Below are 26,873 nucleotides of genomic sequence, written 5' to 3' on the forward strand. Positions count from 1 at the left end.
TTCATCTTAGAGAAATTTGTGTCACCTTTAATCCTCTCTTTGCTGTAGTTTGTTACTTTTAAAAGTGAATTTTTTGTTGTGAGATCGAAGCTAAAATCACAAATTCCCACATTTTCTTCTTAGAGAAGAATTTTAGTCTGGTCATTAAAAGAATTATAAAGTCTAAATTTTCATATAAAATACTGAATTCCTCTCAAAATACAGTATGAATTAGTAAAAGAACTCAAGCCCAGAAATATATATTCATAAATGGTTTTTTCTCTGATTTTATATAAATTACATCCACAGATACCAACAAATGTATAAGAAAGGTGGGGACAACATAGAGTAGAACCTGGAAAATCAGGCAAATGAGAAACTCTAAAATATTAGAAATAAAATTGACAAGATTTATTTCTAAAATAATGAGTTCTGTTACAAAACATTTAAAACAGGAAGTAACCATTCATGGTTCTCTGCTTTAGGAGCCCTCCAACAATATAATGTAAGAATGAGATGAGAGATCTAAACTCTATGTCTAGTTCAACCCATTCACTAGCTGTGGATCTTAGAGACTCAATTCCCCCTCTTTATCAATAGACCATTGTACCTGATATGCATGGAGGCCTCCCAGGTATAAAACACCAGAGGTTTGTTTCCTGTCTGGTCCTAGAGTAGAACAGTCCTTTTCATTTGAGCAACCTTCTAGATACACATGTTTGTGCTCCTGGCCTGGGTTTAGGGATTTGGGCAATACTGGGTCTCAGGTAGCCTTTAGTATCTTCATGGGGTCGCCCATATTTTGAAAGCAAAACTTGAAGCAACGTCTCTTTCCCCACTCACAAAATAGCCACTATTGTTACTGAAGAAAAATTCTGAAGAGGGAGGGAGAGTAACCAGAGGTTGTTGGGGTCCAATAGCAGTCATAGCAGGTGTGAGAAGTGAAAGAGAGAAGTCCTATGTCTGCTCCTTGTGTTATTCCAGACATCGCCTGCTCACCACTGTTCTACTGATGCTGGGCACTTTGCATTGTTGCCATCTGTCCTTGTTAGGGGCTCCTGGCCTTTCCCATCACAGCCCTACCTTTGGTAGAGGCTGCCCAAATCACCAGGCCAAGAACAAATAGGTCCCAAATAAAAGTCCTGATCAGCATTCGTTCCTTAGTACACCAAAGAGAAGAGCCAGGCAGAGAAGAGGTCTTTCTACCCCTGCTCTCTGATTTGGGGGTGCTCCAATTTAGTCCAAATCATGTAGGAAATGAATTATGCCTATGGCATTTGCCAACACCCCGTCGTGTGTGGAAATGTACTTTTCTCTGTCATACCTAGTCTCTAAAACCTCCTCTACAAATAATCTGGAGAGAAACTCCTTATGACAAAACGTGAAAAATTGTCAGTGAAGTTTTCTTGGATGTTTCTTTCTCATTCTTGCACGCCCATCACTGAAATGGTATGCCCCACTAGCGAAGCTACATTATACCACAGAGAGCTTCTTTTAAGGTTCTCCAAACCTCCTTATGGTTTAATAAGCCACAGGCATGATGACTGCCTGTTTTCCTTTGGCCTGGTTACTTGGAGTGTATGTTTGGTTGGCTGTTTATGAAGTCCTCTATTACCCAAAGCCTGTTGACTGATCCATCATTCTCTGACTAGGTATCTGTTCTCTCTTCCTTTTTGCTGATCACAGAGGCGCAGCCCGGTAAGAACTCTCAACATTTTTACCTTGAACGTGTATAGAGAAAATTGTTGCCAGGGCAAGGTGGCCAGGTTTGGCTTCCCATTAAATTTATGATAACTCACTATGAATGAAGCCGATAAGTTATGTTTACTGGCTGGAAGCCTCTGGTCCTATAAGCATCAAGAGCATATTTTAGAATTATCAGAACACTTTTCCACAATAAACTAAATTAATACATAGACACCCCACCCCTAGTGCCAAATTTGAAAAATGTGTGTGGGGGGTTGTGTATGTGTGTGTATGCAAGGCATGGAGACTGGCCAGAAAGCACATAGAAGTTTATAGCAAAATGATTCTAAAGACTAAGAAAACTATAAGGAAAGTAAGGAAACAATTTTTAAGCCACGTTGTTTTAAGCCCGAATTTAAAACAAGTTCCTGGACCACAATTTACCTTGGTTAGTATACTGATATACTGATATTACATAATAATATATAATCATAATTTTCATCTTGGGAGGAAGAGAGATGTTTTCAGGTCAACACTCCTCGCTGTCACATAAATCTATTATTTCACCACCGAAGTCGGATCACTATGAGTTTGCATTGCTCCAAGTGAAATTGGCCATTTTTCCCAGGGTGAAGAGTCTGATGAATTTAAAGCAACAAAAAGAGAAAGGTCTTTGCTATGTTTGAAATGACCCCCTCTGTGACAGGGAAATGGGACTGAAAACAATGCCCTTGGAAACGGCCTCCATGGGCCTATGCCAATTTGAATAATCATTATGTGAGGCCACTAGTCTGCCCCAGCTGGTAAAGCTGGTGGTTCTCTGTTTCCACCATGTAGCCAATGATCAAAGGCAACAAGCCCAGGGACTGCTGTTTGGGTGTGAATGACTCCTCCCCAGCATATAGCAACATTTCAGATTATGACAAGTTCTTCTTCTTCTTTTTTTTTTTAAAGGAAAAAGAGGAAATTAATTCAAAATGAAGGTGATTTATTCACAACATACATGTAAGCACAATCACTGAAAAGAGGAAAATGTGGTCCTTTGGAAAGGAGACGACTTTTTAATTCAATGGGCTTTTTCCTGACTGTGGTTTGTGTGGTCGACATAACCTTAATCTTGTTCTAGACTTGCCTCGCTGCTGCTCCAGGCCGCCAGAGAGCTGCGTGCGTGACCCAGCGGACCGTGGCGATGTTCTTGTCTGTTGCCTCTGACTTGTTGCTGAGCATTCCCATTATTTGTTCCTTTCTAAAGTGATATTATTTTATTCTTCCTAAGGTCTCAACAACAGAGTTTTCTTGCCATACCTTGCTTGCACTTAACTGGTGATTGTTTATTTATGAGGAGTATTTAATAAGAATATTACTCGGCCTTCTTGCTTAGATCCTCTCCACAATAAGCAGCTACTGAATGCATGAATACACCTGGAACCACTGAGTACAAAAGAAGCCTTGTACCTTCTTTGGTTTCATACGCATTACATTTTTAATAAAAAGGGTAAGATAGGGAGCTGAAAGATCTTTGATAACACCTCTGGGGTCCCCTATCTCTTGGATTTCAGGTCTCGTAATTCTAGATGAATCTGGTTCCCTCATTGATGACCCAGTAGAAGCCCCAGTATCTTTATTACACACCCATAAGAAAATCTGACCATCTGAGGCTCTGAAACCAAGAAAAACATTTTAATTCATTTAGATGATTTGATCTCTTATTTTTGTCTATAGAGCCTTATCTTCTAAAAGCCAACCTGTATCCAAACTCCCGTACTAATGACTGTAGCCGATTTAAATGACTATATTTAATTTAAATGCTTATTAGTTTAAATAAACATGTTAGTGTAAACATATGAATTTAAAATGTTTATTCATTAAAGTAAATAAAATAAATATCTATTTAAAAAATCTTTTCTAATAATGGAATAATTCTCTATAATGGCACAGATACGCAGATCGTGTTATTAGGCAAGACAAGTGGAAAATACAGTTTGAAAAATTGAGCCATTCACTAGAAAGCATCTAGTGAATTCTTGCTCAGATTGAAACTGCCCCTCTATTGTTAAATGAGCTCAAAATGAGACAGAAAATTCTAATAAGTCCTAGGAAAGAAGATAAGTTTCTTCCAAGTCTGTTACAGAGTCTCTACGTCTGATCCTGTGTTGTTAATGTTATCAAGTGAGAGAAGAGAACCTACCTGTGACCAGCCACCATAGGGTGTGACCTGGGCACACCCTATGGAATACTTTCCAATACTTGCCCTTTCCCACCCCCAGCACCAGCCCCCACCATTCTCCTAAGGCAAGCCCTCTCCAGTCATGTCCTACCCCATGATGCTCTTTGTCTAGGGCTCTCCTTTTCTGCCAGCATCCCATGCTTAGAAGATTTCAGAGCAGTTTTGAATCAGATTTTTTTTCTATTCGATCTTTCCGTGATGGAAATGTGATGGAAATGTGAAATTTCTGCTGGGGTATTATAAGAGCAAGGCATGACCTTTTCAAATTATTCCTGTCAGGGCTGTTTGTATTCCTACAGTATCACAATGCCTTGATCTAAAGGAATGACTTCCAGGTGGCAGAGAGGTGGGCCCTGTGGCAGGCAGGTGGAAAAAATTGGGGTGGGGAGAGCAGCTGGAAAGAATGGAATTCCCTGGCCCCTGATTACAGCAGAATATCCAGGGGCCATGCCTCCACAAGTTTTCCTTCCCTTTAACACTTGTTGAGTAGATCTTTACAAATTACATTAGTAAAATAATGACTATTTTTACTAACAATTCATGGACTACCCCTACCCTGATAAAAGCAGAAAATACTCCTAATACATTCTATTATTTTCAAACATCAAACATATATTAATCTTGGATTTATTTCTCTGATAGACTTCAAGTTTGGTTTTATTTTTTAATAGACTATTCAGTGTTTGCTTAATTTGCCCAATCTACCCAGGTAAGGGGTTTTTCTGGTTCAGGAGACTTATGATTTACCCTCCCTTTATCTCTATAATCCTTGAGTAAAGTGAAAAACTGATTTATATGTGTGTGTCTACAGTTTCCAACTTGAATGCAATTCTGAGAAAAATTTCATTTTTCCCCATCTGCATTTCTGAGTTCAGTTGAATTGCAATGACAGAAATATACATATTGTACATAACATATATGTGGTCTTAAACCTTATAGTGTCTATTTCTAATTCTAGGGTGCAATTAAAAGGAACTTATCCAGTAAGTATATCCTAGCTACCAGAAATAGAATAAAATTTAAAAGGAGAAATAGTTCCTTGGATCTTGGAGCATATGTATATATATTTGCATTATACACTCTTGGGTTTGATTTTTAAGGCTCATGAATGCTTTACTTTTACAGCAAAGAAATTTTGTAATGATAAAGGAGCCTCGTGGGTTCTGAGTGATTAATATTTAAATTCTAAAAATGGATATGTTTCTGGAAAAACATTGCTATCTTCTTCCTATATTTGTCAATTCTTGCTGTATCATTTGCCTTTACAAATAAACTTAATCAAGTGTGTGTTTGTTGAGGGGATGGGGAGAGGAGAAGGGCAGAAGGGCCTGAAGATAGATGCAACTAATCCATTCCTAATGTTATCAGATATAAAAATTATAGTCAACCAAAGTGATATGATACAGGTTATAATTTATGTAGGGCATGATTTTCCTCTGCTGCATATAGCACATGCTAGCAAATTCTAAATTCATATAACATTTTCTTGGCATTTCAAGAAAAGAACAGGCAAAGAATGCTGGATTCCTGTACTATGTACATATGGCCTGGCTTAGTATTCTCTTATGGTAATTGGAAAGCGGAATTGCTCGAGGCGGCAGACATTCGAAGAATGGTAGGCTACTCGGGTAAACTCTGCAATATCCAGCTCTTCTGTTTGACAGCTTATCATGGTAAATCCTTGGTTAATTAGGCTTTACAAATGCCAGATAAAATGGTACTACATATGTTTGATATGTGGCTGTTACATTGCCCGGGTAGAGGGTTTGTTTTGCAAAATTTTCATATTGAGTTGGTTATTGATGGAACTTAAATCTCTAAGTGTTTCCAAACATAGCTCATAAGACATAGAAGAAAGAAATAGTAAGAGTATGCCTAAAAGCTTTCTTTGTCCTGTACATCAGGTGAAGAAGTGGCGAGACCCAGGCGTTCCACACCAACGCCAGAACTTGTAAGGTGAGCACGGAAGGCTTTAATTGTGTTTCCTGGAAGGCATCATGCATGCATTCCTTGTTAATAATTCAGCAAATCTCCTTTAGGCTGAAATCTCAACTTCTGTTAATAAAGGCTCTGCTCATATGTTAAGTCCATAGCATGGTTCAGGTATGTTACCATTTCTCACAAGTGCAGCTGGAGGGAGATCCATAGGGGGAAGTACTGTGTAATCACCTAGAGTGACTATCAGACATGTGCAGGTCCCTCACTGATGGGAGGGTTGGAGTTTGTGCGAAGAGGTCTTTTGGTGTTTGCGGTACATGATTGTATTGCCCTATGAAGAATAATCTGTTCAGTTGGCTTCAATTTCATGATACATTGCACCTGTCATACACCAAAAGAATCTTCTATTTTGTTTTTTTGTCTTTGGCAAAGCATTGTATTTTGCACCGTGTGTTCTTTGGGTTAATATTGTACAAAAGGGGATTGTTTTCCAGAAAGACTACTATTTCTATTTAAAAGTTGGATCTTTTTCATTTTGTCTCCCTCTCCAGCCCCACTCCTTCTTCAACCTCTTAACTCCTACTACACACACACACACACACACACACACACACACACACAGAGAGAGAACTCATCTGGATCAATGAGGGGGATCAGGTCTGGGAAGAAGTGAAGATTATGCAGCCTTTTGTTGATAATCAGTTTAAGTAATGATTGGGAGGAAGGGTAAGATTTTAACTTATTCCCTCCTTTCCCCTTGATTTCTCAATGTTCTTCTTTTTCCGGAATAGCCTGTGTTTAAGGTATTAGGGGATTACAGCTAATCTATTGTGTGTGTTGGTTGGGGAGACAGGATGGAAATTAGAAACTAGTAGACCTAGTTTCTTCTGATTCAAACACAAACTTCCTGGGTGGCTTGTCATTTAACCTCCCTATACCTGACTTTCACTAATCACCAAGGGCATTAACTGCAATACAGAGATGTGATAAGGACAAATGTAAATGGTTCTTGAGATCTGAAGAGACTAAGGTGCTTTGCAACAAACTGTTATCTCTAGTATTATCTCTTCTAGGTATAGAGAATCATGATGATTTGAAAGAGTTTTTCTTTTTCAACTCATTTCTACTAGACCATTTCTTTAGTCTCCCATTGAGAACCAGGGATCTTATCTCCTAGCGATTCTCTTGGTCCATAATACATTTGACATTCTTATGTATACTTTCTAGCCCCATGGGGGCCTGCGTACATGCCTGCATATGTACACAAGTACACACATGTCTATCTGCCTCACCATGAAAAATATTTGAAAGCTTGTATATCTTTTTAGCATTAATATTCCCTTTCTCTCTGTTTTGTTTTAATCTATGTGATTTAGCAAAAAGCCTACAGATGACACGGTGGCCCTTGCTCCCCTCTTTGGTCCACCATTAGAATCAGCTTTTGATGAACAGAAGACAGAAGGTAAAAAAAAAAAAATGTGTATCTCTCTATATTTTTTTTCATTAAAGTATAATTTGCCTAGAATAAAGGTATGTGTTTTGAGCCATGTACCATCAGATCCTCATAGGAAAGAAAAGTTCTGATCTAGGGCATGTTGTTGGAACAAGAGCATCATTTGCAAACCTTCAGTATTTTAGGATGTGAAATTTTACTTCCGGAAATATCAAGTAGCTCACAAGTTCACTTCTCAAAAGTGGTCAGTAAGAATTACTGCAAATGGATACAGATCACTGGGAATAAGTCAGGGAGTAAGTGCTCTGTGAGCCAGACGGTCATCATGGTAGATCCAGACCTTCACACTCCCTGGCAGAGTCACTGTCACCGTGACCTCACCTCCCTGACCACATTTACTCTGTTCTCCACCTGGTCAGCGGAGGTGTCAGTTGGGTTGCTCACAACAGACTTGTTTGCAGGCTCAAGACCCAAAAATGACCTTGAATCGTTGAGCAACTTACCAGTAATGTTGTGGGAAAAAAATCAATTCGGCCATTATTACTGGGTTTACCTACTAAATATTTACTCCTAGAATTAAATATTTAACTTTTTAAAATTAACCATCTTTTTGGGATGGCTATAAATAATGTATATCTTGCTGACATAAATGAAGCTTTTTATAAAAGGGATCTAATTTATTCCTGAAGTGTATTTACGTCCAGTACATGTATCTCTGGTGTGTGGTAATATCATTTGATCTGAAAACACAATGGCTTATGTATTATAAATGTTATTTTTTATACTGTTGGGCAAAGAAATCAAATTTAACTGTTAAAGGCAACAGGACTTGAAAGCATAATGAGTAGACTAAGCTACAGAAGCAAAAAGACTCCAAAGTACAGGGACTTAAACAATATAGAATTTTATTTGTGTTTTATGTCAACAATCTCAATTAAACAATATAGGACTGGTAGGATGGGTCTGCTATTCTTAACATGTGGCCTTTGTCTCTGGGTCCAAAGGAGCTGATCCAGCTCTCATCATCTCCCAGTCAGAATAAAGTTGGGAGCCGGTGGGGGGGAATGGAAGACCAGTATACTCACTGCCAACCCCTGTGAGAGCAGCTCTGGGAGAGACATACATCACTTTGACTAGATTCAGTCAGAGAGAATTCAGTGCCATATGGCCAGACAGAACTTTTTAATAGCAGAAAAATGGAGAATGGATACTGGAAAAGAGCTAGCAGTCAACCACATCAAAACATTTTTCAATAACTTAGTTAGGAAAACGTATCAGGAACATCCCTAAATTACTCCTTCAGGGATTTGAATGTCTACAACTTAGAATCCCTAAGTCGAGGTGGCCTTGCAATGAGGCTATCGGTTGTCTTATTAACTCAACTATGATCAGTTTTGTTATTTTAATGACTAAATTGTGTAGTGACTAAAGGTGGGATTTGATTTGTTGACTCTGTATGTTGAATCTACCTATTAAAGGAATCCATGACTGTATGGAAACTGGATTTACAAAATAAAAAACATTCTTAAAAAAATCAAGGTGGTGTCCCACATCAACTCCATGATCAAATCACATCTTTGGATAATATTTGCTTTCATGTTAAAACAGAGCAGAACTAAGACCGTCTTTGGGTTTGTGATGGACAGGAGATACACACTTGAACTTATCTGTGGGCCTGGCTTGCTTTGTCTTGAGGCGGTCTCATCCCCCAAAGTTCTATAAAGTTTCAACATTTGCACCAAGTACACTAGCTCGCTCAATATCCACACTCACCTTTCGGATCTACTCGCTCTCACTTCTTTTTATTGATTCTCACATCACTAATTTAAAAAGGCCTGGAGGGAAACATTTAAAAAAAAAAAAAAATAAAAGGTCTGGGGAGGAAATATGTATTTTGGAGTCAAGTGTGCATGCCCAGGATCAGATCTTGGCTCCTCTACCTCACAAGGTAGATCTTGGGCACATTATTTAATCATTTTAATTTTTGCTTCCTCTGCTGAAAATGGTACGAACATCAACCACCACCGGGTGGTGGTGTGCAGATTAGAATATCTAATAATAGCTACTGGCCTTGGGATAAGTGTGTTATATGGAGTTTGTATACATTGTATTTATATGTATTATCTCCTGTGATCCTTTTTAGTAACTTTCCGATTGCTCTTATTATCTCTACACTGAAGGAAGGGAAGGTCAGAGGTGCAACAACTGGCCCAAGGCCCTACAGTCTAGCTGCAGAGACTGGATTCAAATCCACATCCCACTAATTTCCCAGCCTGTAATTTAGCACATAATGAATTACACGCAGTGCCTACATATATCCTGGCACAGGATACGTGCAGAGAAGACCTGGTTGTTTACATGGTTACCATAGCAATTTAAAAAATCAAAACAAGGGGCGCCTGGGTTGCTCAGTGGGTTAAGGCCTCTGCCTTCGGCTTAGGTCATGATCCCAGCGTCCTGGGATCGAGCCCCACATCGGGCTTTCTGCTCAGCGGGGAGCCTGCTTCCTCCTCTCTCTCTCTGCCTGCCTCGCTGCCTACTTGTGATCTCTATCTGTCAAATAAATAAATAAAATCTTTTAAAAAAAATCAAAACAAGGAGACAGAAGAAATAAAAACAAATTAAGTTCAATGTCATTAGGCCCATAGGCCTTAATTTCTCTGATTTTACTTTGGGTGTCGAAGCCCTTGTTTATTTTTCTGGTTCTCTTAAGATATTTACTGAACATTTTTAGAATAATGTTTCTCTTTATGATTATGGAAACGCTTATTTAAAGACCCTATATGATCCTGTAAAGATACAAACCACTCTACAGAACCCAGGAGTTCTCATTTTTGAAGGATATTCACACCAAACTTTAAATAAACCAACTTGAAATGACCGTCCGTGGGATTAATGCCTGAACCTTCAAATGGGCACCAGAAATAGGGCCAGTCCATGTTCTGCCATTCAGAAAGTCCTTAAGTGACCAACCAAGAAGAAAATACAGATGCTGTATTTCGAAAATTTTTATTTAGCTATGTGTGCGCACACAGACATCCCCACCATCACCACACACACACACACACACACACACACACACACACACGCACTCCACTGCCATTTGCATTCTTCGCTTGAAAAGCACAAGGAGCAGCCCACTGCTAAATTACTTTGCTAGGACTGAGGCAAGTGGGAGATAATTTTGCAAAGCTCAACTTTAAATTGAAACTTTACGTTTTAAATTCCAGGAACTTTTTTTTTTTTAATCTCACCCTGGGAAATTTTCTTTTTATGTTTCCAGTTCTTTTAGATCAGCCTGAGATATGGGGTTCAGGCCAACCAATTAATCCAAGCATCGAGTCGCCAAAGTTAACAAGGCCTTTTCCCACTGGAAGTAAGTTATGTGTCTGCTCTGTCTGGAAAAATAAGTGACTCATTTTACTGTCTGTCTGCATGGTGAAATTAGGCAACTTGTAGAAAGTACGTAAGCAACGTTTGTATTATATAATATTAAAAAAAGATGTGATTCTAATAAGCTTCAGAGTTAAAGGGCCTAGGGCAGTTTGTCAAGGCAAGAATAATATATTAAAGTAAAATTATTGGGCTGCCTGGGTGGCTCAGTGGGTTAAGCCTCTGCCTTCAGCTCAGGTCATGATCTCAGGGTCCTGGGATCGAGTCCCACATCGGGCTCTCTGCTAGGTAGGAAGCCTGCTTCCTCCCTCTCTCTCTCTCTCTCTCTCTCTACTTGTGATCTCTCTCTGTCAAATAAATAAAATCTTAAAAAAAAAAAAGTAAAATTATTAACTTTGAATCATTGTGTCTTCTGACATCCCATGGACACATTGTTCCTTCATTCATTCAAGGTGCATATATAAGAGGGAGAAGCAAGGAAGGTAAAGAAACTTACAGTGCTCCAGCTACCAACCAATCACACAACACAGAAGTGAACAAATCAGATGGCCTCTGAGAGTGCTATAGGACAAGGAGGGTGCATGGGACAGAAAGGACCCACTGAGATGAAAGAGGGATAATTGGAGAGCAAAAGAAATGATGCTATTTGGTGGGAAGCTGAGACAGGAGGTCAGGACAAACTTGTCTCAAACCAGGGATCATGAGCACTGCCATTCCAGGATGCTCCCCACTTCCTCCTGAAGGTGTTGATGGCCCTTCATCTGTAGCGGGTTGGGCTGTTTGGCCTTGAATGGATTGCTCCTCTGGTCAAGCCACCTGTTTGATGGATTTCTTGAGTTCTCATTTCAGTGGACTTCCCATAGCATGTGTGCTTGAAAAAGCACTCCTTAAAATGCCCATGGGAGGAAGACTCGGTCTCAGAGAAAGGAGTTGGGAGGGATGGTGGGATGCAGAGGGTATTTTCATTTTGTGAAGCTCACATCCATACCAATTAATACTTTTCCAGTTCAGCATGCCCAGGGTTCTGCTTTATGAGGCCTACAAATAATCACTGGAATTAACCAAGGGGATTTATGATCAAAGGCCCGAGAGGTTGTTTGCTGGAGATACTGCTATAAAACCATGTGATTGGGTCTTTGCAAAGATATTTCTCTCATAAAACAGGATAGGAAAAACAGCATCACCAATAGCTATTTTAAACATCTGAACTTTTAAAGATGTGCTTTGAAAGCATTCGAACCCCAGTGCTGTGATTTTGAATGTTTCTCTCTACCACTGGGAAATAAATCCAGTGAAAATGCTTTAACTTCCTTGAAAAGCTTTCTTTAGAGACCTGAGCCATCCAGCTTATTCCTAGAAAACCCGCCCTAGATGCCAGGAAAGTCCATAAATGAAATGTTTACCTAGATGAGGTATTGATTTTAAGAGCCATTATTGGCATTTTCGAGTTTTCTGATTTTTATGAGGTGTTGTTACACTTAGTACAGCTGTTCTATAATCGATGTGTATTGTACACTTTTGCTCATTTCGTGCTTGCAGCATAAGTTTGCTATTTTAAATTGTTAGGGTCTTACGGTGTTTTATGTTTTTGTTGATTATGACCTCAATTTTCGGGGAGAAGCTTAGTCAAAACAGAGCCCCTGATGGACTCCTAACTTCTACGGAAAAACATGATCCATTGAGGTGTAGTTTCAGAAGCTCCTAACCTAAGATTAGGAACCACACATTTCTATGCTTTAGGATGATGCTGTCAGTCACGCCTGTCATGTAGAAAGACAGGATGGTCTCTAAAATTAAATGAAGTCAGGTGGGGGTGGAGTGACAGGAAGGAGCTCTTCCCAGTGCAAGCAGGCAAAGGGTACTGCCATGCTCTCTCCGGCCAGGGCCCAGCTGACACGCTCTGCTTTTAGGTCATGGAAGACTGGACAAGATTCACAATTCACAGACGAACTTGAGTCTAGTTTATGAGATCAGTGTGAACTCTTTGAATCTACCAAATGTAGCCAGTGACAGAAAAGCATGCATTTAAAGAGAGAGTAAGAAAAAAAAAATGTACCTGTTGAAACAGGAATCCCTAATTTTTTTTTAAAGATTTTTATTTATTTGACAGATCACAAGAAGTCAGAGAGGCAGGCAGAGAGAGAGAGGAGAAAGCAGGCTCCCCACTGATTAGAGATCCTGATGCGGGGCTCGATCCCAGGACCCTCAGACCATGACCTGAGCCAAAGGCAGAGGTTTAACCCACTGAGCCACCCAGGTGCCCCAGAATCCCTAACTTTGCCTACAAAATGACAAGTCCAGTTCAGAAGGCTGAGTCTCTGGGCTGGGGCCATAAGACAGTACTTTTTCTATCTTGAGGGGTTTGGTTCACCATCATTTTTACCAAGGGAATCTGTGTATTCTTTCTTGCTCCCAATGATACTGCTTCAACTTTTAAAAATATACTAAAAGTAGGGGTGCCTGGGTGGCTCAGTGGGTTAAAGCCTCTGCCTTGAGGTTAAAGCCTCAGGTCATGGTCCTGGGATCGAGCCCCGCGTCGGGCTCTCTGCTCAGCGGGGAGCCTACTTCCTCCTCTCTCTCTGCCTGCCTCTCTGTCTACTTGTGATCTCTGTATGTCAAAAAAAAAAAAAAATACTAAAAGTTAAGATGTATAACTTTAAGACATCTTTCCAGACTCAATCTAGGCAATATTATCCTGACTATATTAAAACCCCCTCACCCAATATGGTGAGTGTTGTGAATTGTGTAAAACTGATGAATCACAGACCTGTACCCCTGAAACAAATAATACCTTATATGTTAAGTAAAAAAAAAAAAAACAAAAACCCTCACCCAAGCCTCCATCAAGGCATTCTCATTCCCTTCACCATACCCTGGCTTGTGATCATCTGTAAACGTGGTATTCATCCATTCAGTCATAAATTCCTTGACCTACAGAGGTTTCTTTTGTTCAGCCCCGTGCCCCCAGTTCCTAGTACAATACAAAACTTTGCTGGTGCTTGAAGTTTGTCAAATAAAGGGATGAATGAATAAAATGACATTAGTATCGTTATCATCTGACATCCTTTTGACAGATTCTTTTCATCATAAACTGGAAGAATCTGTTTTATGACTCCATCAGAAAGGATGAATACCCAACTTTTGTATCAACATGGATGGGACTGGAAGAGATTATGCTGAGTGAAATAAGTCAAGCAGAGATAGTCAATCATCATATGGGTTCACTTATTTGTGGAGCATAAGGAATAACACAGAGGGCATGGGGAGACGGAGAGGAGAAGGAAGTTGGGGGAAATTGGAGGGGGAGACAAACCATGAGAGACTGTGGACTCTGAAAAACAATCTGAAGGTTTTGAAGGGGTTGGGGGTGGGAAGTTGGAGGATCCTGGTGGTGGGTATTATGGAGGGCACGTATTGCATGGAGCAATGGGTGTGGTGCATAAACAAAAAATTCTGGTACACTGAAAAGAAATTTAAAAAATTAAAAATTAAAAAAAATAAATAGGATAAACTAAAAAATAAAAAATAAATAGGATAAACTGATCCTAAAAAAAAAAAAAAAAAAAAGGAAGAATCTGAATGGGTCTTGCTTCCGTTTCTTAGCCCTGAACTGAGAAACAGTTAGACCACTAATGGTTATAACATTTCCAATGGCAGGGATATGAATGAAAACCCAAATCCTGCTTACCTACAGATTTGTAACTTACGGAGAAAGTGATCATTGATGCTTGGTTTCTCATGTCTTTGCAGCACCTCCACCACTGCCTCCCAAAAATGTACCAGCCACCCCACCCCGAACAGGCTCCCCGCTCACAGTTGCACCCGGTAAGTTTCAGTTTGTTTGGTGCTGGGAGGATAACAGCAATCAGCAGTGGCCCTGGACTTCAACCTGCCCTGGACGTGTCAGGAGCCGTAGAGACTCCAGGATGAAAATGTTTGCACTGGGCTTTCCTTCCATGACAATTTACCATGCAGACTTATTTTAAAGTATCACTCTCTGGTTTCACAAAAAGGTTCTCTTTCTCAACTCATTTTTCCTCGGTATCATTTTGTTGAATGAAGGCCACATTTACTTGTGAGATGAAAGAAAAAGAAAATCTCAATATCCCAAGTCTTCGTCCAATTGACATTTCACTTTGTTGGATCTCACGTTAATGATTTACAAATTAAAAATCTCAAGGCACAATTCATATTTTTCCCAAGAGCCAATCATTGTTTTTCTAGAATTAAAACTGCCTAAGCTACAAAGACATAGAATGGTTCCCAGGATGTACAGTCTATGGGTAAGCTTGGGAGGTGGGGAATTTTTTCCCCCCAGGAATCATTATCATCCTGTGGCAAAGAGCTAGTGTAAGGATAATGAAATATGGCAAAGAATTGCCACATGTCTTTAGACAGACCTTTTCTAAGGCATCTCTTTACCTTCTATTAAAATCAATATTACATACTCATGCAATTTATAATCTACCTTGTCCTCCTGGGCCAGGAAGTCAAAAGCAGTAATTGCTATGTGATGTGTCTGGGCCCTTCGAATATGGTTCCTTATCCCCTTTGGAATGCTATTGTTGCTTTGTCCTTTGCTATTTTTGCAGACTGGTGAGTTTGATAGCTACAGGGTAGGTATTTATCTACAAGACCAAGTGCAAGGCATAGTTATTTTTGAAATTTATATTGATTAAAACCCAGCGAAGAGTCATCCGGAGAGTCATAGGTAAAGGTGTTTGCAAGTTCAAATCATTTTGGCTCCTTGTATTCCCATAAATACGTTAGGTATAAATAAATCTACCAGCGACAATATTATAAATAGTGTGGGGCATGCAACCTGCTACCCCATTTATCTGTAGCCTTGGAGCTCTGAAGGTTAAGTCTTTTCTATCGTGAAATATGGAAGAACCAAGCCAGTTCTTAGAACCAATGAGTTATTTAAAGATGCTTCAGCTCATGCTTTGCAATCACTCAGGGAACAGCTTCTAATTTCGATAACCTCAGTGGGTAAAAAGTGTACTGCTTCACGTTGCAGTTGCTTTCAAGCATTTCCTGCCAAGTGTAGAAGATAGTTTTGAATTTTTGTCTCTTATCACTGATAAGAATTAAAGAGAAGAGCTGAAGCTGATGTGGTAGCAAAACCAAGACTTTTCTGTTTCATGACTCCAAATAGATGTAGATCACAGTTATACCTACATGTTCACAGCTTAAACTTGATGGGAAAAGAAATGATCAAGATGTTTTGACAGTTTTCCTCCCTATTAAATACCTATACAGGTAACAGTTCTGATAAGTAGTAGATGTCTTCTCAATAACCTGTGTGTGTTGAATGTGGGATGTATGTGTGTGTTTGTAAATATACGTGTGAGGATATTTCTTTAAATGACCTTTGTATTGTGTTTCTGGTGTTTTTAAGGCAGAGGATGTACAGCTGATTTTGGCACAATAATTTTTTTAAACTAACAGATATTCTTAGTTTCAGCACACATTTTAATAAGCTGGAACAGACAGTCTTTATCAAATATGAGGGTGATTCTCAGCTGTCAATTATTTTTCTACGGTGTTTGACTATAGGCTAGACTTTCTGAAGGGACCTCCCTTTCGGAATTGCAGTTCCAGAGCCTGAACTCTGTGAACCTTTTCCGAGTGCAGCCTTTTCAAAGGGATCACCCTTCGCACTCTTGTGAGCAGCCTTTGAAAGCGGTAGAGCGCTCAGCGCCCAAAGGTGGTAAAAATAGCTACCTGGGGTCACCCAGCAGAAAGGGTAAAACCACAATCTAAAAAAGTGATGCTCACGTTATGGAGGCAGGGAATGCTCTCCTCGCCTTCAGCTCTGATCCGGGTTATTTTCACACCTTGCAGGGCAATCTGTTTACCATGCTTTGCCTCACCCCTCCCGCCCCCGCCCCATACAAATAATATTCACCAAGTCAATTAAAGTTAAAAATCAACTACTTTAACCACAGGAAATGACCAGTCAGCCACAGAGGTCAAAATTGAAAAACTACCATCAATCAATGACTTGGACAGCATTTTTGGCCCCGTGTTATCCCCCAAGTCTGTTGCTGTTAATGCTGAAGAAAAGTGGGTCCATTTTTCTGATACGTCCCCGGAACGTATTACTCCAGAGTTGACTCCAAGGGAAAAGGTGGTGTCCCCACCAGCTGCATCAGACAACCCATCTGACTCCCCAGCTCCGGGCCCTCCAGGCCCTCCAGGCCCCCCAGGACCCCCAGGACCCTCTGGTCCTCCTCGCAATGTACCGTCGCCACTCAATTTAGAAGAAGTCCAGAAGAAAATCGCTGAGCAGAGCTTCATTAAAGATGATTACTTAGAAACAATCTCATCTCCCAAAGATTTTGGGTTGGGACAGAGAGCAACCCCACCTCCCCCACCACCACCCACCTACAGGACTGTGGTATCATCCCCTGGACCTGGCTCGGGCAGTGGTACGGGGACCACCAGTGGTACGTCTTATTGTTTGAGTGTGCTTCATGTGACGGGGAATGGCCGTGGCTGCTGCAGTGTGAGCAACACCCTCCTCCTGCCTGGCAGTTGGCTTTAGAGCTTCAGCCATCCCTCCTCTGGTCTGGGTGTTCTGTGGCCCCATGGCATGTCCTAGTGCATCGAATGCTCACCGTCATAGTGCAAGTCTGTGATGTGTTCTGCCCTGCACCTCCCAGCGCTCCTTGGGAGCGCCCTGCCTTCCACCCTGCTGTTAGGAAGTGCATATTTTTTAAAGAAGCTGCTTTGTCATTGTTTGGACTTCAGGAAAGTCCTAGAAAGACAGATTTCCTAGCCAGTGAGTTTCATGTTAAGTGTCTAATTTCCCTGTCAGATGCCTGTACAAGGACGTTTTTTAGCTTGTTTTATTTTGTTTTCAGCTTTATTATCATTGGCAAAATTATAAGATATTTAAGGTGTACAATGTGATGACTTGAGCTATAGATATATATACACAGTGAAAGGACTCTTCCCATCGAGTTAATTAACACACCACATATTTACCTTTGGGGGGTGGGGTTGGGTAGGGGGAAGGCAAGGACATTTAAGCTCTATTCTCTCAACAAATTACAATTACACAATATGGTGTCATCAATTATACAATACAGCATTATAGTCACCGTGTTACGCATTAGCTCCTCAGACTGTATTCATCTTATAACTGAAAGTTTATACTGTTTTTTCCCAAGGGTCCTAATTTTGGTAGGTAGGTCACTGTGTTCTTTCTTTTTCTACTTTTTTCTTTTTCCCCCAGTTCTTTCTTTTTCCGTAGAGGGAGAACCATGTTAACCCCTCTAATTACTTCAGAAAAAAAGAAGTAGGGTTTGAAAAGGAGATTTTTAGGGGACAGCACAAAGAACGTACCTTACTACAACCACAGTGTATCAAGTTGCCCCTGAAGACAAATTATTCTGATTTTATCTTGATAAGCTCATCAGCTGTAAAGTAAACTCAAAGCATGGTGACAGGTGATGGGGAAGTCTGTCAGAAATGGACATTTAGGACTTTCTATGCAAATGTTGATGTTGAACCTGACATTTTGGTTTCCCTTCTTTGAAGCTTCATTTTGAGTTCCCATCATATAAAAGGATGGCAACACCTGCCATGCACGCTGAAGAAAGATCAAGATTTTCTAATGTCTCTTCTTCCATATTTTTTCTCCTACTGTTGCTCACATTGATCTGGCAAGAACCACCCCCCTCTGCCCCCAGGGCCTTCCCTCCTGTGCCTGTAGGTTTGGTTTAGGCACCTTCTGAGTGCCATGAATTTTTTGTTTTTCATTTGCTTTGGAAGAGGTGACCAAGTTTATGCTATTTCGATGCAGTAAGAGACCGGAAGGAAAGACATTTGTCTCCACTCTGATAGTCATTAATCATTGCTGCCTCTTTCAATGGAGTAGTTCAGGGCTTGCTCTGTGTTTGAGAATTCCTGTGCTTCAAGCATCCAGTCTGATCAAGGAGAGGGCTGGAGAGTCACCAGTACCCCACACAAAATCAATGTTTTTCTATCACTGCATGTGTCCCAGGTGCCTTCCTCCACCGAAAAAGCACAACTACCTAATATGCAAATAAATTTGGGGAACATTGTGTTAAAACAAAATCAGCAGGTTTCTTTACCACAGGACCTCTGAGAATCTTTAATTTGCCAAGAATAACAGCTATAGTTTCTTCTCCTGGTTATCATCTTAATCCTATGTGCACATTGCTTCATCCTTACAACAATCCCATGTGATAAATGCTCTCTTATTTCTCCTATTTTGCAGCCGTGTAAACTTGGGAATACTGAGGCTCAGAGATGTCAAGTAATTTTCCCAAGTTTACACAGCTACAGGTGACAGACTTGGGATACTCAGTCATACTCAGGTCTGTCTGATTCTAAGCCTGTGTTCTTAACCCCAGGGCTCTCCAGGCACTCTTTTTTTTTTTTTTTTAATTTCTTTTTAGCATAACAGAATTCATTGTTTATGCACCACACCCACTGCAATACATGCCCTCCATAATACTCACCACCTGGCTCCCCCAACCTCCCACCCCCCTGCCCCTTCAAAACCCTCAGATTGTTTTTCAGAGTCCATAGTCTCTCATGGTTCATCTCCCCTTCCAATTTCCCTCAACTCCCTTCTCCTCTCCATCTCCCCATGACCTCCATGTTATTTCTTATGCTCCACTACTCTTAAAGTTTAGTTACAAAATCTCCCAAACTTATTTGACCACTGACACCCACCTGTCGGGACCTGTGTCATCAACAGGGTCACCAACAATTCTCTCAAAACCCACTCTCTCTGCACCTCTCAATAATTCTAAAGGGTTAGAGCACCCACCTTCATCCTCTGTTGCATTTTTAGATCATTTTGGGGATATAAGCCTCCTTACTTAACTGTAAGGGTAATAAAAGAATCCTAGTTAAAGCCTTCATTTCGAACTTCAGACCTGTCTCCTGTCAAAGAGGGGAGTGCTTCCAGAGTCTTCATGGTGCTCTTCTCCCAGAATGAGGCTCTCAGTCTTCTGAAAAGACTTCTAGAGGAATAACCCTCTTGTTCCAGTGGTGGATCACTGTGCTTGCCTTAAAATGAACAGGTTTAGTTGGGGAAGGGAGGACAGGGCAGAGTTGTCGCTCGTTTGTTTCTTCCATCACCTTCCACAAGACTCTGGAAGATATTTAATTGAACTGAGCACTGATCTAATGAGTGAAGAAGGGAGCCTTAGCTTTCTTTCTGAAATCGTCGAGAATTTTGTTGTCATTCCTCTGTTTAGCTTCATAAGTTATTTGAAATTATTTTTAGGTGTTACCAGTAAAGACTATTGATTCTTAATAATTGAGCTGGAAAAAAAAACCCTATACTTTGCAGGTAAAAGATTGGATTTCTAAGTGGAAAATTTAACTGGGTCAATGAAGCTCATGAATAAATAAAACTTTTGCACAATTATCTCCTTAATTAAGTCCCAGTTTATTTGCCATTTAATGTTTTATTGATGGAATATACACAGACTAGCAGAAATGTAAATTTATGATTAAGACAATGGGAGATGGCCTCATGTTTTAAAAATCAGCCATGCTGGGGTGCCTGGGTGGCTGAGTGGGTTAAAGCCTCTGCCTTCGGCTCAGGTCATGATCCCAGGGTCCTGGGATCAAGCCCCAAGTCGGGCTCTCTCCTCGGCGGGGAGCCTGCTTCCTCCTCTCTCTCTGCCTGCCTCTCTGCCTACTTGTGATCTTTCTCTCTGTCAAATAAATAAATAAAATCTTAAAAAAAAAATCAGCCATGCTTCTCAAGACCTCCTTTTTATAAAACTTAGCCTGATAAGACTAGTTTTCCTGTACATCTCAAACTATATTTAACTGGGTACCATTTTTTTTTTAAGATTTTATTTATTTATTTGAAAGACAGAGATCACAAGTAGGCAGAGAGGCAGGCAGAGAGAGAGGAGGAAGCAGGCTCCCCGCCGAGCAGAGAGCCCAATATGGGGCTTGATCCCAGGACCTTGGGATCATGACCTGAGCTGAAGGCAGAGGCTTTAACACACTGAGCCACCCAGGCGCCCCTAACTGGGTACCATTTAAAACCATTAATTTAAAAATTTCACTCACTTGGTCACTGACCAAATGCAGACATTACATGCAGCCTTGTGAATCAGTTGAGTTACCTGATGTTGAAAAGCAATTGAAAGTTCAGAATTTGTTCTAAGAACTTCCATTTCCTTAGGGCAAAGTTATAAATACCTAGTTTGGCTAGAACTTTGCTTTATTGGAATGGAGATGATGATTCTCTTGGCAAAGGCCATTTCTTCTCCCTTGTGGGTAGTGTGACAGGGAATGGGACAGAGAAAGAGTTCTATTGGCTTGTAGAGACCAGGTAAGGAGAGGTGTCCATAAAGATAGAATGTTCAGTGCAACACTTTCCAACATGAGAAACTAAGGCAATATTAGAAGATGTTACACACATACATACACACACACACTCACATTTATAGACAAATGAGTGTGAGCTAACTGGGGTTGACCTAAAGAATATATTTCCTAACTACAAGTCTTGTAGAGTGGCAGAGTCCAAATAGGGAAGCCACTAGCCAACAAAGAAAGACAGAAGTTGAAGCAGTCATTATGTGGCTACCAAAAATACTATATTAGAACTTCAAGTTGAAGCAGCAAATGGGTTGAAAGCATGTCAATGGCTGTCAACTTTTTGAACTTACGAAACTCAAATAACATATGGGTGATTTTCAAAGTTAAATCTGAAACAGCGAATGTCCAGGCTTTTTCCCAGCACAGCTCTTGGGAATAAACACTGCTTGTAGAAGAAATGAAGGTATAATTCCAGATCAAAGAATGAGGCTAGAGACCTACAAATAGTCTTCTAGGATATGAAACAATTGTGTGATCTCACAAAAGCATGGGAAGCCTCAGTTCAGTTATAAAATTCCCCTTAGGCCCTGACTACCCTCTGCTGAACCTCAGGGTTCTGTCAAGAGGGTTTTGCCTCTTAAGCAGTGCCTCAGTGTCTTTCTAACTGCACAACAAATCAGTTAAATCAATCCAGTTAGGAAAAAGTGAGAGGAAGAGGAAAACAGTTAACTAGCTACTTTTTTCTTTGCTTTTAGTTGTGTCTGTAGGAAAAGACAGTCTTTACCATCATTGTCAACATCTATTTCCTTTTATTTGTGTAGCATTTTATAGTTAATAAACACTTGATATGCATTTCCATTTCCATTGTTACAACTACCTTGTAAGGTAGAAATGTCTCATTTTTTAAAATAAGAAGCTGAGGTTCAGAGAGGTTGCGATCCCACAGCCCGTAAGAGGCAGGCAAGGCCAGAACTCAGATCATCTGCCATTTCATTCAGTTTTTTTCATTAACTTTCCCAAGCACTACTGACAGTGATTTTCAAAACTTTCCCTCTTAGAACATGTAGAAAAAAGATAAGCAGCTGACCTTTTCCTGAGCTTGATTCAGAAGACTATTTCTTGGAAATAGAACCATGGATAGATATTTTGAACCATTCCTATGGCGTGGTTTTCCAGTGAAACAGAACCTAGAAAAAGCCCCATGTAACTTCCTGAAAACGACTTTGTTGTTTAAAGATTTATTTTCCATCTCTGCTGTCACTTCTGTTTCCTTGAAAACATCCTGGGTGTCAGTCTATTAAGTCAAAAGGAAACTTTGTAGTGGGACCTGTCAAAACATATCTTCTTTTTTTATTCAAGAAAAGATTAACCGAAGACTAAAAATATTTACGTTGAGAGAGATATGTTCAAGCTGCTGTTGCAAAAGTGAGGGCAGACTTTGTGCAAAATGTGGGACCTCACATTCCTTCTAAAGCTACAAGACACTGCATTTAAGAGCTTGGGCCTTGGACTTAAATCAACTATATGAGTTATGGGACCTTGAACAAGTTACCCAATATCTCCGAGCTCTAGCTCTGATTGATGTAACTACAATACGTTCCTACGAAACTTGGTGTGGGATAAAATAGAATAATGCATGTGAAGCGCCTAACATTGATCTTGACCCAATAAAATAAAAAGTAAGAATACAGAAAAAAAGAGATGGGGTGGAGAGGCCGTAGAGATAGGGATGGAGATGGCAGTAATTTTAGTAGGGTTTCACACTAACGAAATTACACATAGAATAAACAGCACAGAGAAACACAACACAATCACTATTTCAGGTTGTATTTAAATAAGAGGAGCAAGGTTTACCCCCCAGGGACTCTCCTAAGATGAGAGCAGATTCCAAGATGATGGGTTTTGCTTTTCAACTTCAAAGCTCTTTGGGAATCCGAAGATCTGGAGATGGAGACCAGTATCTTGCTGATCTGGGTTTCTCCAGAAAGCACAGTTTTGTGGCATGTTGGATGGGAGGAGTGGAGTGGGCAGTTATTTTCCTGAGGCGGGATTTCTTAGAATTTTCTTGGAATGATCTGATACCTGTGCGTCTAACCAAAGTGACAAAACCTCCCGAATTAGTTGGAACTTCTCTGAACAAGCACTGTTTGCAATATCGATCAGAATTTCTTCAGGTGTGGACTCAAGTAGTTAATCCACGTACCCCAGTGATCTGGCTAAGGATAGTCTGACCGCCTGAGTCTCAAGACCCTACTGGTGTGCTGATTAGTGTGCATGCCGGCCTCTGTGTGTCTTCCGTGTTTCCCACGTTTGTCATTGACAGCCAGAAATGTAAATCCAAGAGGGTCTTTTCAAAATCACCACAAAAATCATCATGGGCCAACTCTACATAGAACAGATTCCTAAACAGCGTCCTTCAAAAAATACAATCCTCTAAATTCAGTGTGATTCTGTTATTAAGATTCTAACTGCAAATTACTCGTGCAACATTTCTTTCCTATATTCTGTCCTTTGCTTGCCATCAAGTGTTTACTTTTATTTATTAAAGTTAGCATTCATATTCTGAAGCACAGTAAAAAGGATAATTCTCTTATACATGTTTAAAATATATATATATATGTATGTGTATGTATGCATATGTATGCATATAATGCGGAAAAATCATTCACCTTCCTTCGAGGTCTAACCTCCACTTTCACCTTGGACATAAATTCTGAATATGTCAAAACAAGAGAATTTATTAGAAGTTTGGTGTGTATGTGGTGAAAATGAAAGGTCCCCACCACCAGGCTGAAAGGGCCTGAAAGCGTATTTCCCATCACAGAGAATGATCGGATTTACCTTTCGCTGGGTGTCACATGACAACAAAAGGCAATAAGCTTCAGCTTCTGCCATCAACTCTAGTTCAACGGAGTGATTTTTTTTTCTTTATTAAAAAAAAAGAAAAAAACACACATACACACTAGATGCTAGAGTGTTGAGTGTACTAACTGCTGGGGTGAAGAAAAGTGTCCGGGGCTGGCGCTGTACCGGGTGGGGGGGAAGGGGAAGGGGGATTCCGCCATGACAGCTCTCAGCCACACGCGTTTCGGGCCACTCTTAATACCAGCTTGTTTTTCAGGTGCGTCATCCCCTGCTCGACCAGCCACTCCCTTGGTTCCCTGCAGCAGCACCACCCCTCCGCCGCCACCTCCCCGGCCTCCATCTCGGCCAAAGCTACCTCCAGGAAAACCTGGAGTTGGAGATGTGGTACGTTCCCTCCTGCTCTGGCTTGCTCAGAGACTCAAGGCGAGAATGACAAACAGAAGCCAAAATGCTGCAACACAGGCTACATCCATGGCCTCGGACCACTTGTACGAATGGCCCTGACAGGTGGCATCTGAAAGGCAGTCACTGCAGCATGGGTATACATTTCAAACCTCCCTCCCTCAATCTCTACCATCTTTCAAGTCGAGATCTAAAATGATAGGATTATTCTCAGTTCTGCTACAGTGCATCTGATGCAAATTAGTAATGCTCAATTGTGCTAAGTCCTTTAGAAAGAAAGAGGTTTCCTTTCACCCTAGTTATCTGGTTTGGGAAGACTCCAAAAGAGGGTAGGTCCTGATTTCCATCCCCAGACTAAGAGAACTTATTGGTGTTAAGCACACTGTGTGAATATAGAGGAGGGTGGTAGCCTGATAAATTTGTTCCAGAAGTTTCTTGCATCATGTTTTAAGGCTGAAGAGGTGACAAACATTCTGTGTGAACGATTAAGAGACTTCTGGAAGAGGACCGTTTCTTTGCTATCCATGCACAGAAGTTACAAACTAGTGATGTCCATAATATTTGGTTTAGCTAGCTCAGTTGAGTATACTGTATTTAAATATGTTTAAATGGGTATAAGCTATCACGGGAGGTTACCTGCACACCATGGTTTGTGGTTCCTCTAGCTCCATCCACAAGCCCCTGTAGAGATAGAATCAATTTCAAAATAAAAATGGTGTCGCCTCTACTCTTTTAAGAACCTGAGTTGTCATATCCAGGGCTGGAAGATGTCAATAACTCAGAACAAGTGTATCTAATTTTCTTCTCTTTTCTTCTTCCTGCAGCCCAGACCTTTTAGCCCTCCCATACATTCTTCCAGCCCTCCTCCGATAGCACCCCTTGCCCGAGCTGAAAGTACCTCTTCAATATCGTCCACCAATTCCTTGAGCGCAGCCACCACTCCCACAGTTGGTAAAAATTATCTCCTGTCTTTTAATCCGTTTGTTGTTTTGACTGGCTATTTTTTATGATCTGAAAACCTCAAGGCCCTGTACTTCTGGTTGAAATTGTTTTGCTCTGTGTTCTGCTACTATCAGCTGACTCTTCTCTTAAAAGCACCTTCTCAGCAAAGGAGGCAAAACGCTTCAACTAAGCAAATAAACAAATAAAAGATCATTTACACCTGTATTTTGCAGGAATTCTCTTATGCTATTCCATACAGAGCTACTCATAAAAGTAAAGAAGAAATCATCAAATAAGGTCCTGTAATTTGCATATTATTACTATAATAAAACTAGTCTCCTTCGAGGAGGAATGTTTATTTAAGTTCCAGTCGTGTACCACATGAGAAATCACAAAATTCAATCTTTTATTTTCTTAAAGCTTTCATTTCTTCATCACTTTTGGTTGTCCTTATGTTGACAGATGGTATAAGTGTTGGCATTGTGGGACTTGAGCAAACTTTGTGACATTCTTTTTAGTGTGTTTCAGTGATGTGTGGTCAGTTTTCCCTGAGAAATAAGTCATTGCTGGCATTTTCAGTAAATGCCTTTGTGCCTCTTTCCTTCTGGTGTGATGAAAGTCAAGAGTTGAGACTGGCTGCTCAGCTGGATGGTTTTCCCAGGTTTAAATGCCTCATTTTGCCTGGAGCATCTTTCCTCTTCCCAAGGCTCATCTCTCTGGACACCTCTTTACCCGTCTTCCATAAGCAGTTGCCTCTCTCGTGTTTGCATGGTATCTCTGACCTGGGGCTCTGCCCTTCCATTTTCTCCCATTGGCTTCCTTTATTGTCTGAATTCCCCTCCAAGTCTTCCATATTGTCAACCAGCTGGTCCTTCCTGCACTGCTTGGGAGAATCATTAACTCAAAGCTGAATAAATCCCTGCTTTTATTTACCAAAGAAGAGCTTGCCCATGTGAGAAGTACTTTGCTCAAAGCCTGAAGCTCTTCTGGAGAACTCCCTATTTTCCCAGGGATATGAATGAAGGTGTGCCTCATGGGGGCCCCAAAGAGAATTTCAACTATATCATGTGTTCTATATTTTTAATCAGACTAGCCCAAACAATCCTTCAAATTTGGTAAAAATATAGTCAGTTATTCATGAACAGATATTTAACATTATTAATATAGCCAAGTTCTGTTTTTCTTTGCATCATCCTTTGAGGTAATGTGGGGCTTCCTATTTTAAGATGCCTGTTCAGTCAGTTCTCTCTGGAGTCTTTTGTTTTTTCTGTAATGTCCCAACTTTTTTGGGACACTGTTTAATACTCCTAATTGCTACAGCCATTTCCCCTTCTTGCTCTGTTTTTGTTGTTGTTGTTGTTGTTGTTGTTTGTTTTTGTTTTTGTTTTTGTTTTATTTGGAGGCTTTTGTTTGGGGTTGGTTTTTCCTCAAGATTATTTGTCCCACCTACTCTGATTTTCCTGGTTGGTCAGAGAGGAAAGTAAGAAGCATAAACTCTCCCTCACAAAGGAGACCTCAACTGACCTCAGATGACTGACTAACATATTCTTTAAACTCATTGAGATTCATAGAGAAAATGACACACACAGAGAATTTGAACTGTGTCCATGTTTTATACAATGTGTTTTTATACTCCCTGCCACAGAAGTCTCAAATCCT

The 26,873-nt window shown here is 40.4% G+C and overlaps 1 protein-coding gene across 1 annotated transcript in view; it reads left to right on the top strand.

Moving 5' to 3' along the window:
* Positions 1 to 26,873, top strand: part of LOC111143082 (SH3 domain GRB2 like endophilin interacting protein 1) — a 210,364-nt gene that overhangs the window by 127,886 nt on the left and 55,605 nt on the right. The window contains exons 10-18 of the mRNA XM_022496545.1: positions 1,666 to 1,677; positions 4,851 to 4,875; positions 5,797 to 5,848; positions 7,207 to 7,292; positions 10,567 to 10,659; positions 14,427 to 14,501; positions 16,628 to 17,128; positions 24,127 to 24,254; positions 25,097 to 25,223. Coding sequence (XP_022352253.1) covers positions 1,666 to 1,677; positions 4,851 to 4,875; positions 5,797 to 5,848; positions 7,207 to 7,292; positions 10,567 to 10,659; positions 14,427 to 14,501; positions 16,628 to 17,128; positions 24,127 to 24,254; positions 25,097 to 25,223 — 1,099 coding nt within the window. The remainder of the gene's footprint in view (positions 1 to 1,665; positions 1,678 to 4,850; positions 4,876 to 5,796; positions 5,849 to 7,206; positions 7,293 to 10,566; positions 10,660 to 14,426; positions 14,502 to 16,627; positions 17,129 to 24,126; positions 24,255 to 25,096; positions 25,224 to 26,873) is intronic.

Source organism: Enhydra lutris, unplaced genomic scaffold, assembly GCF_002288905.1.
Source record: "Enhydra lutris kenyoni isolate GAN:26980312 unplaced genomic scaffold, ASM228890v2 scaffoldscaffold9, whole genome shotgun sequence".
In the NCBI taxonomy this organism is placed as follows: domain Eukaryota; kingdom Metazoa; phylum Chordata; class Mammalia; order Carnivora; family Mustelidae; genus Enhydra; species Enhydra lutris.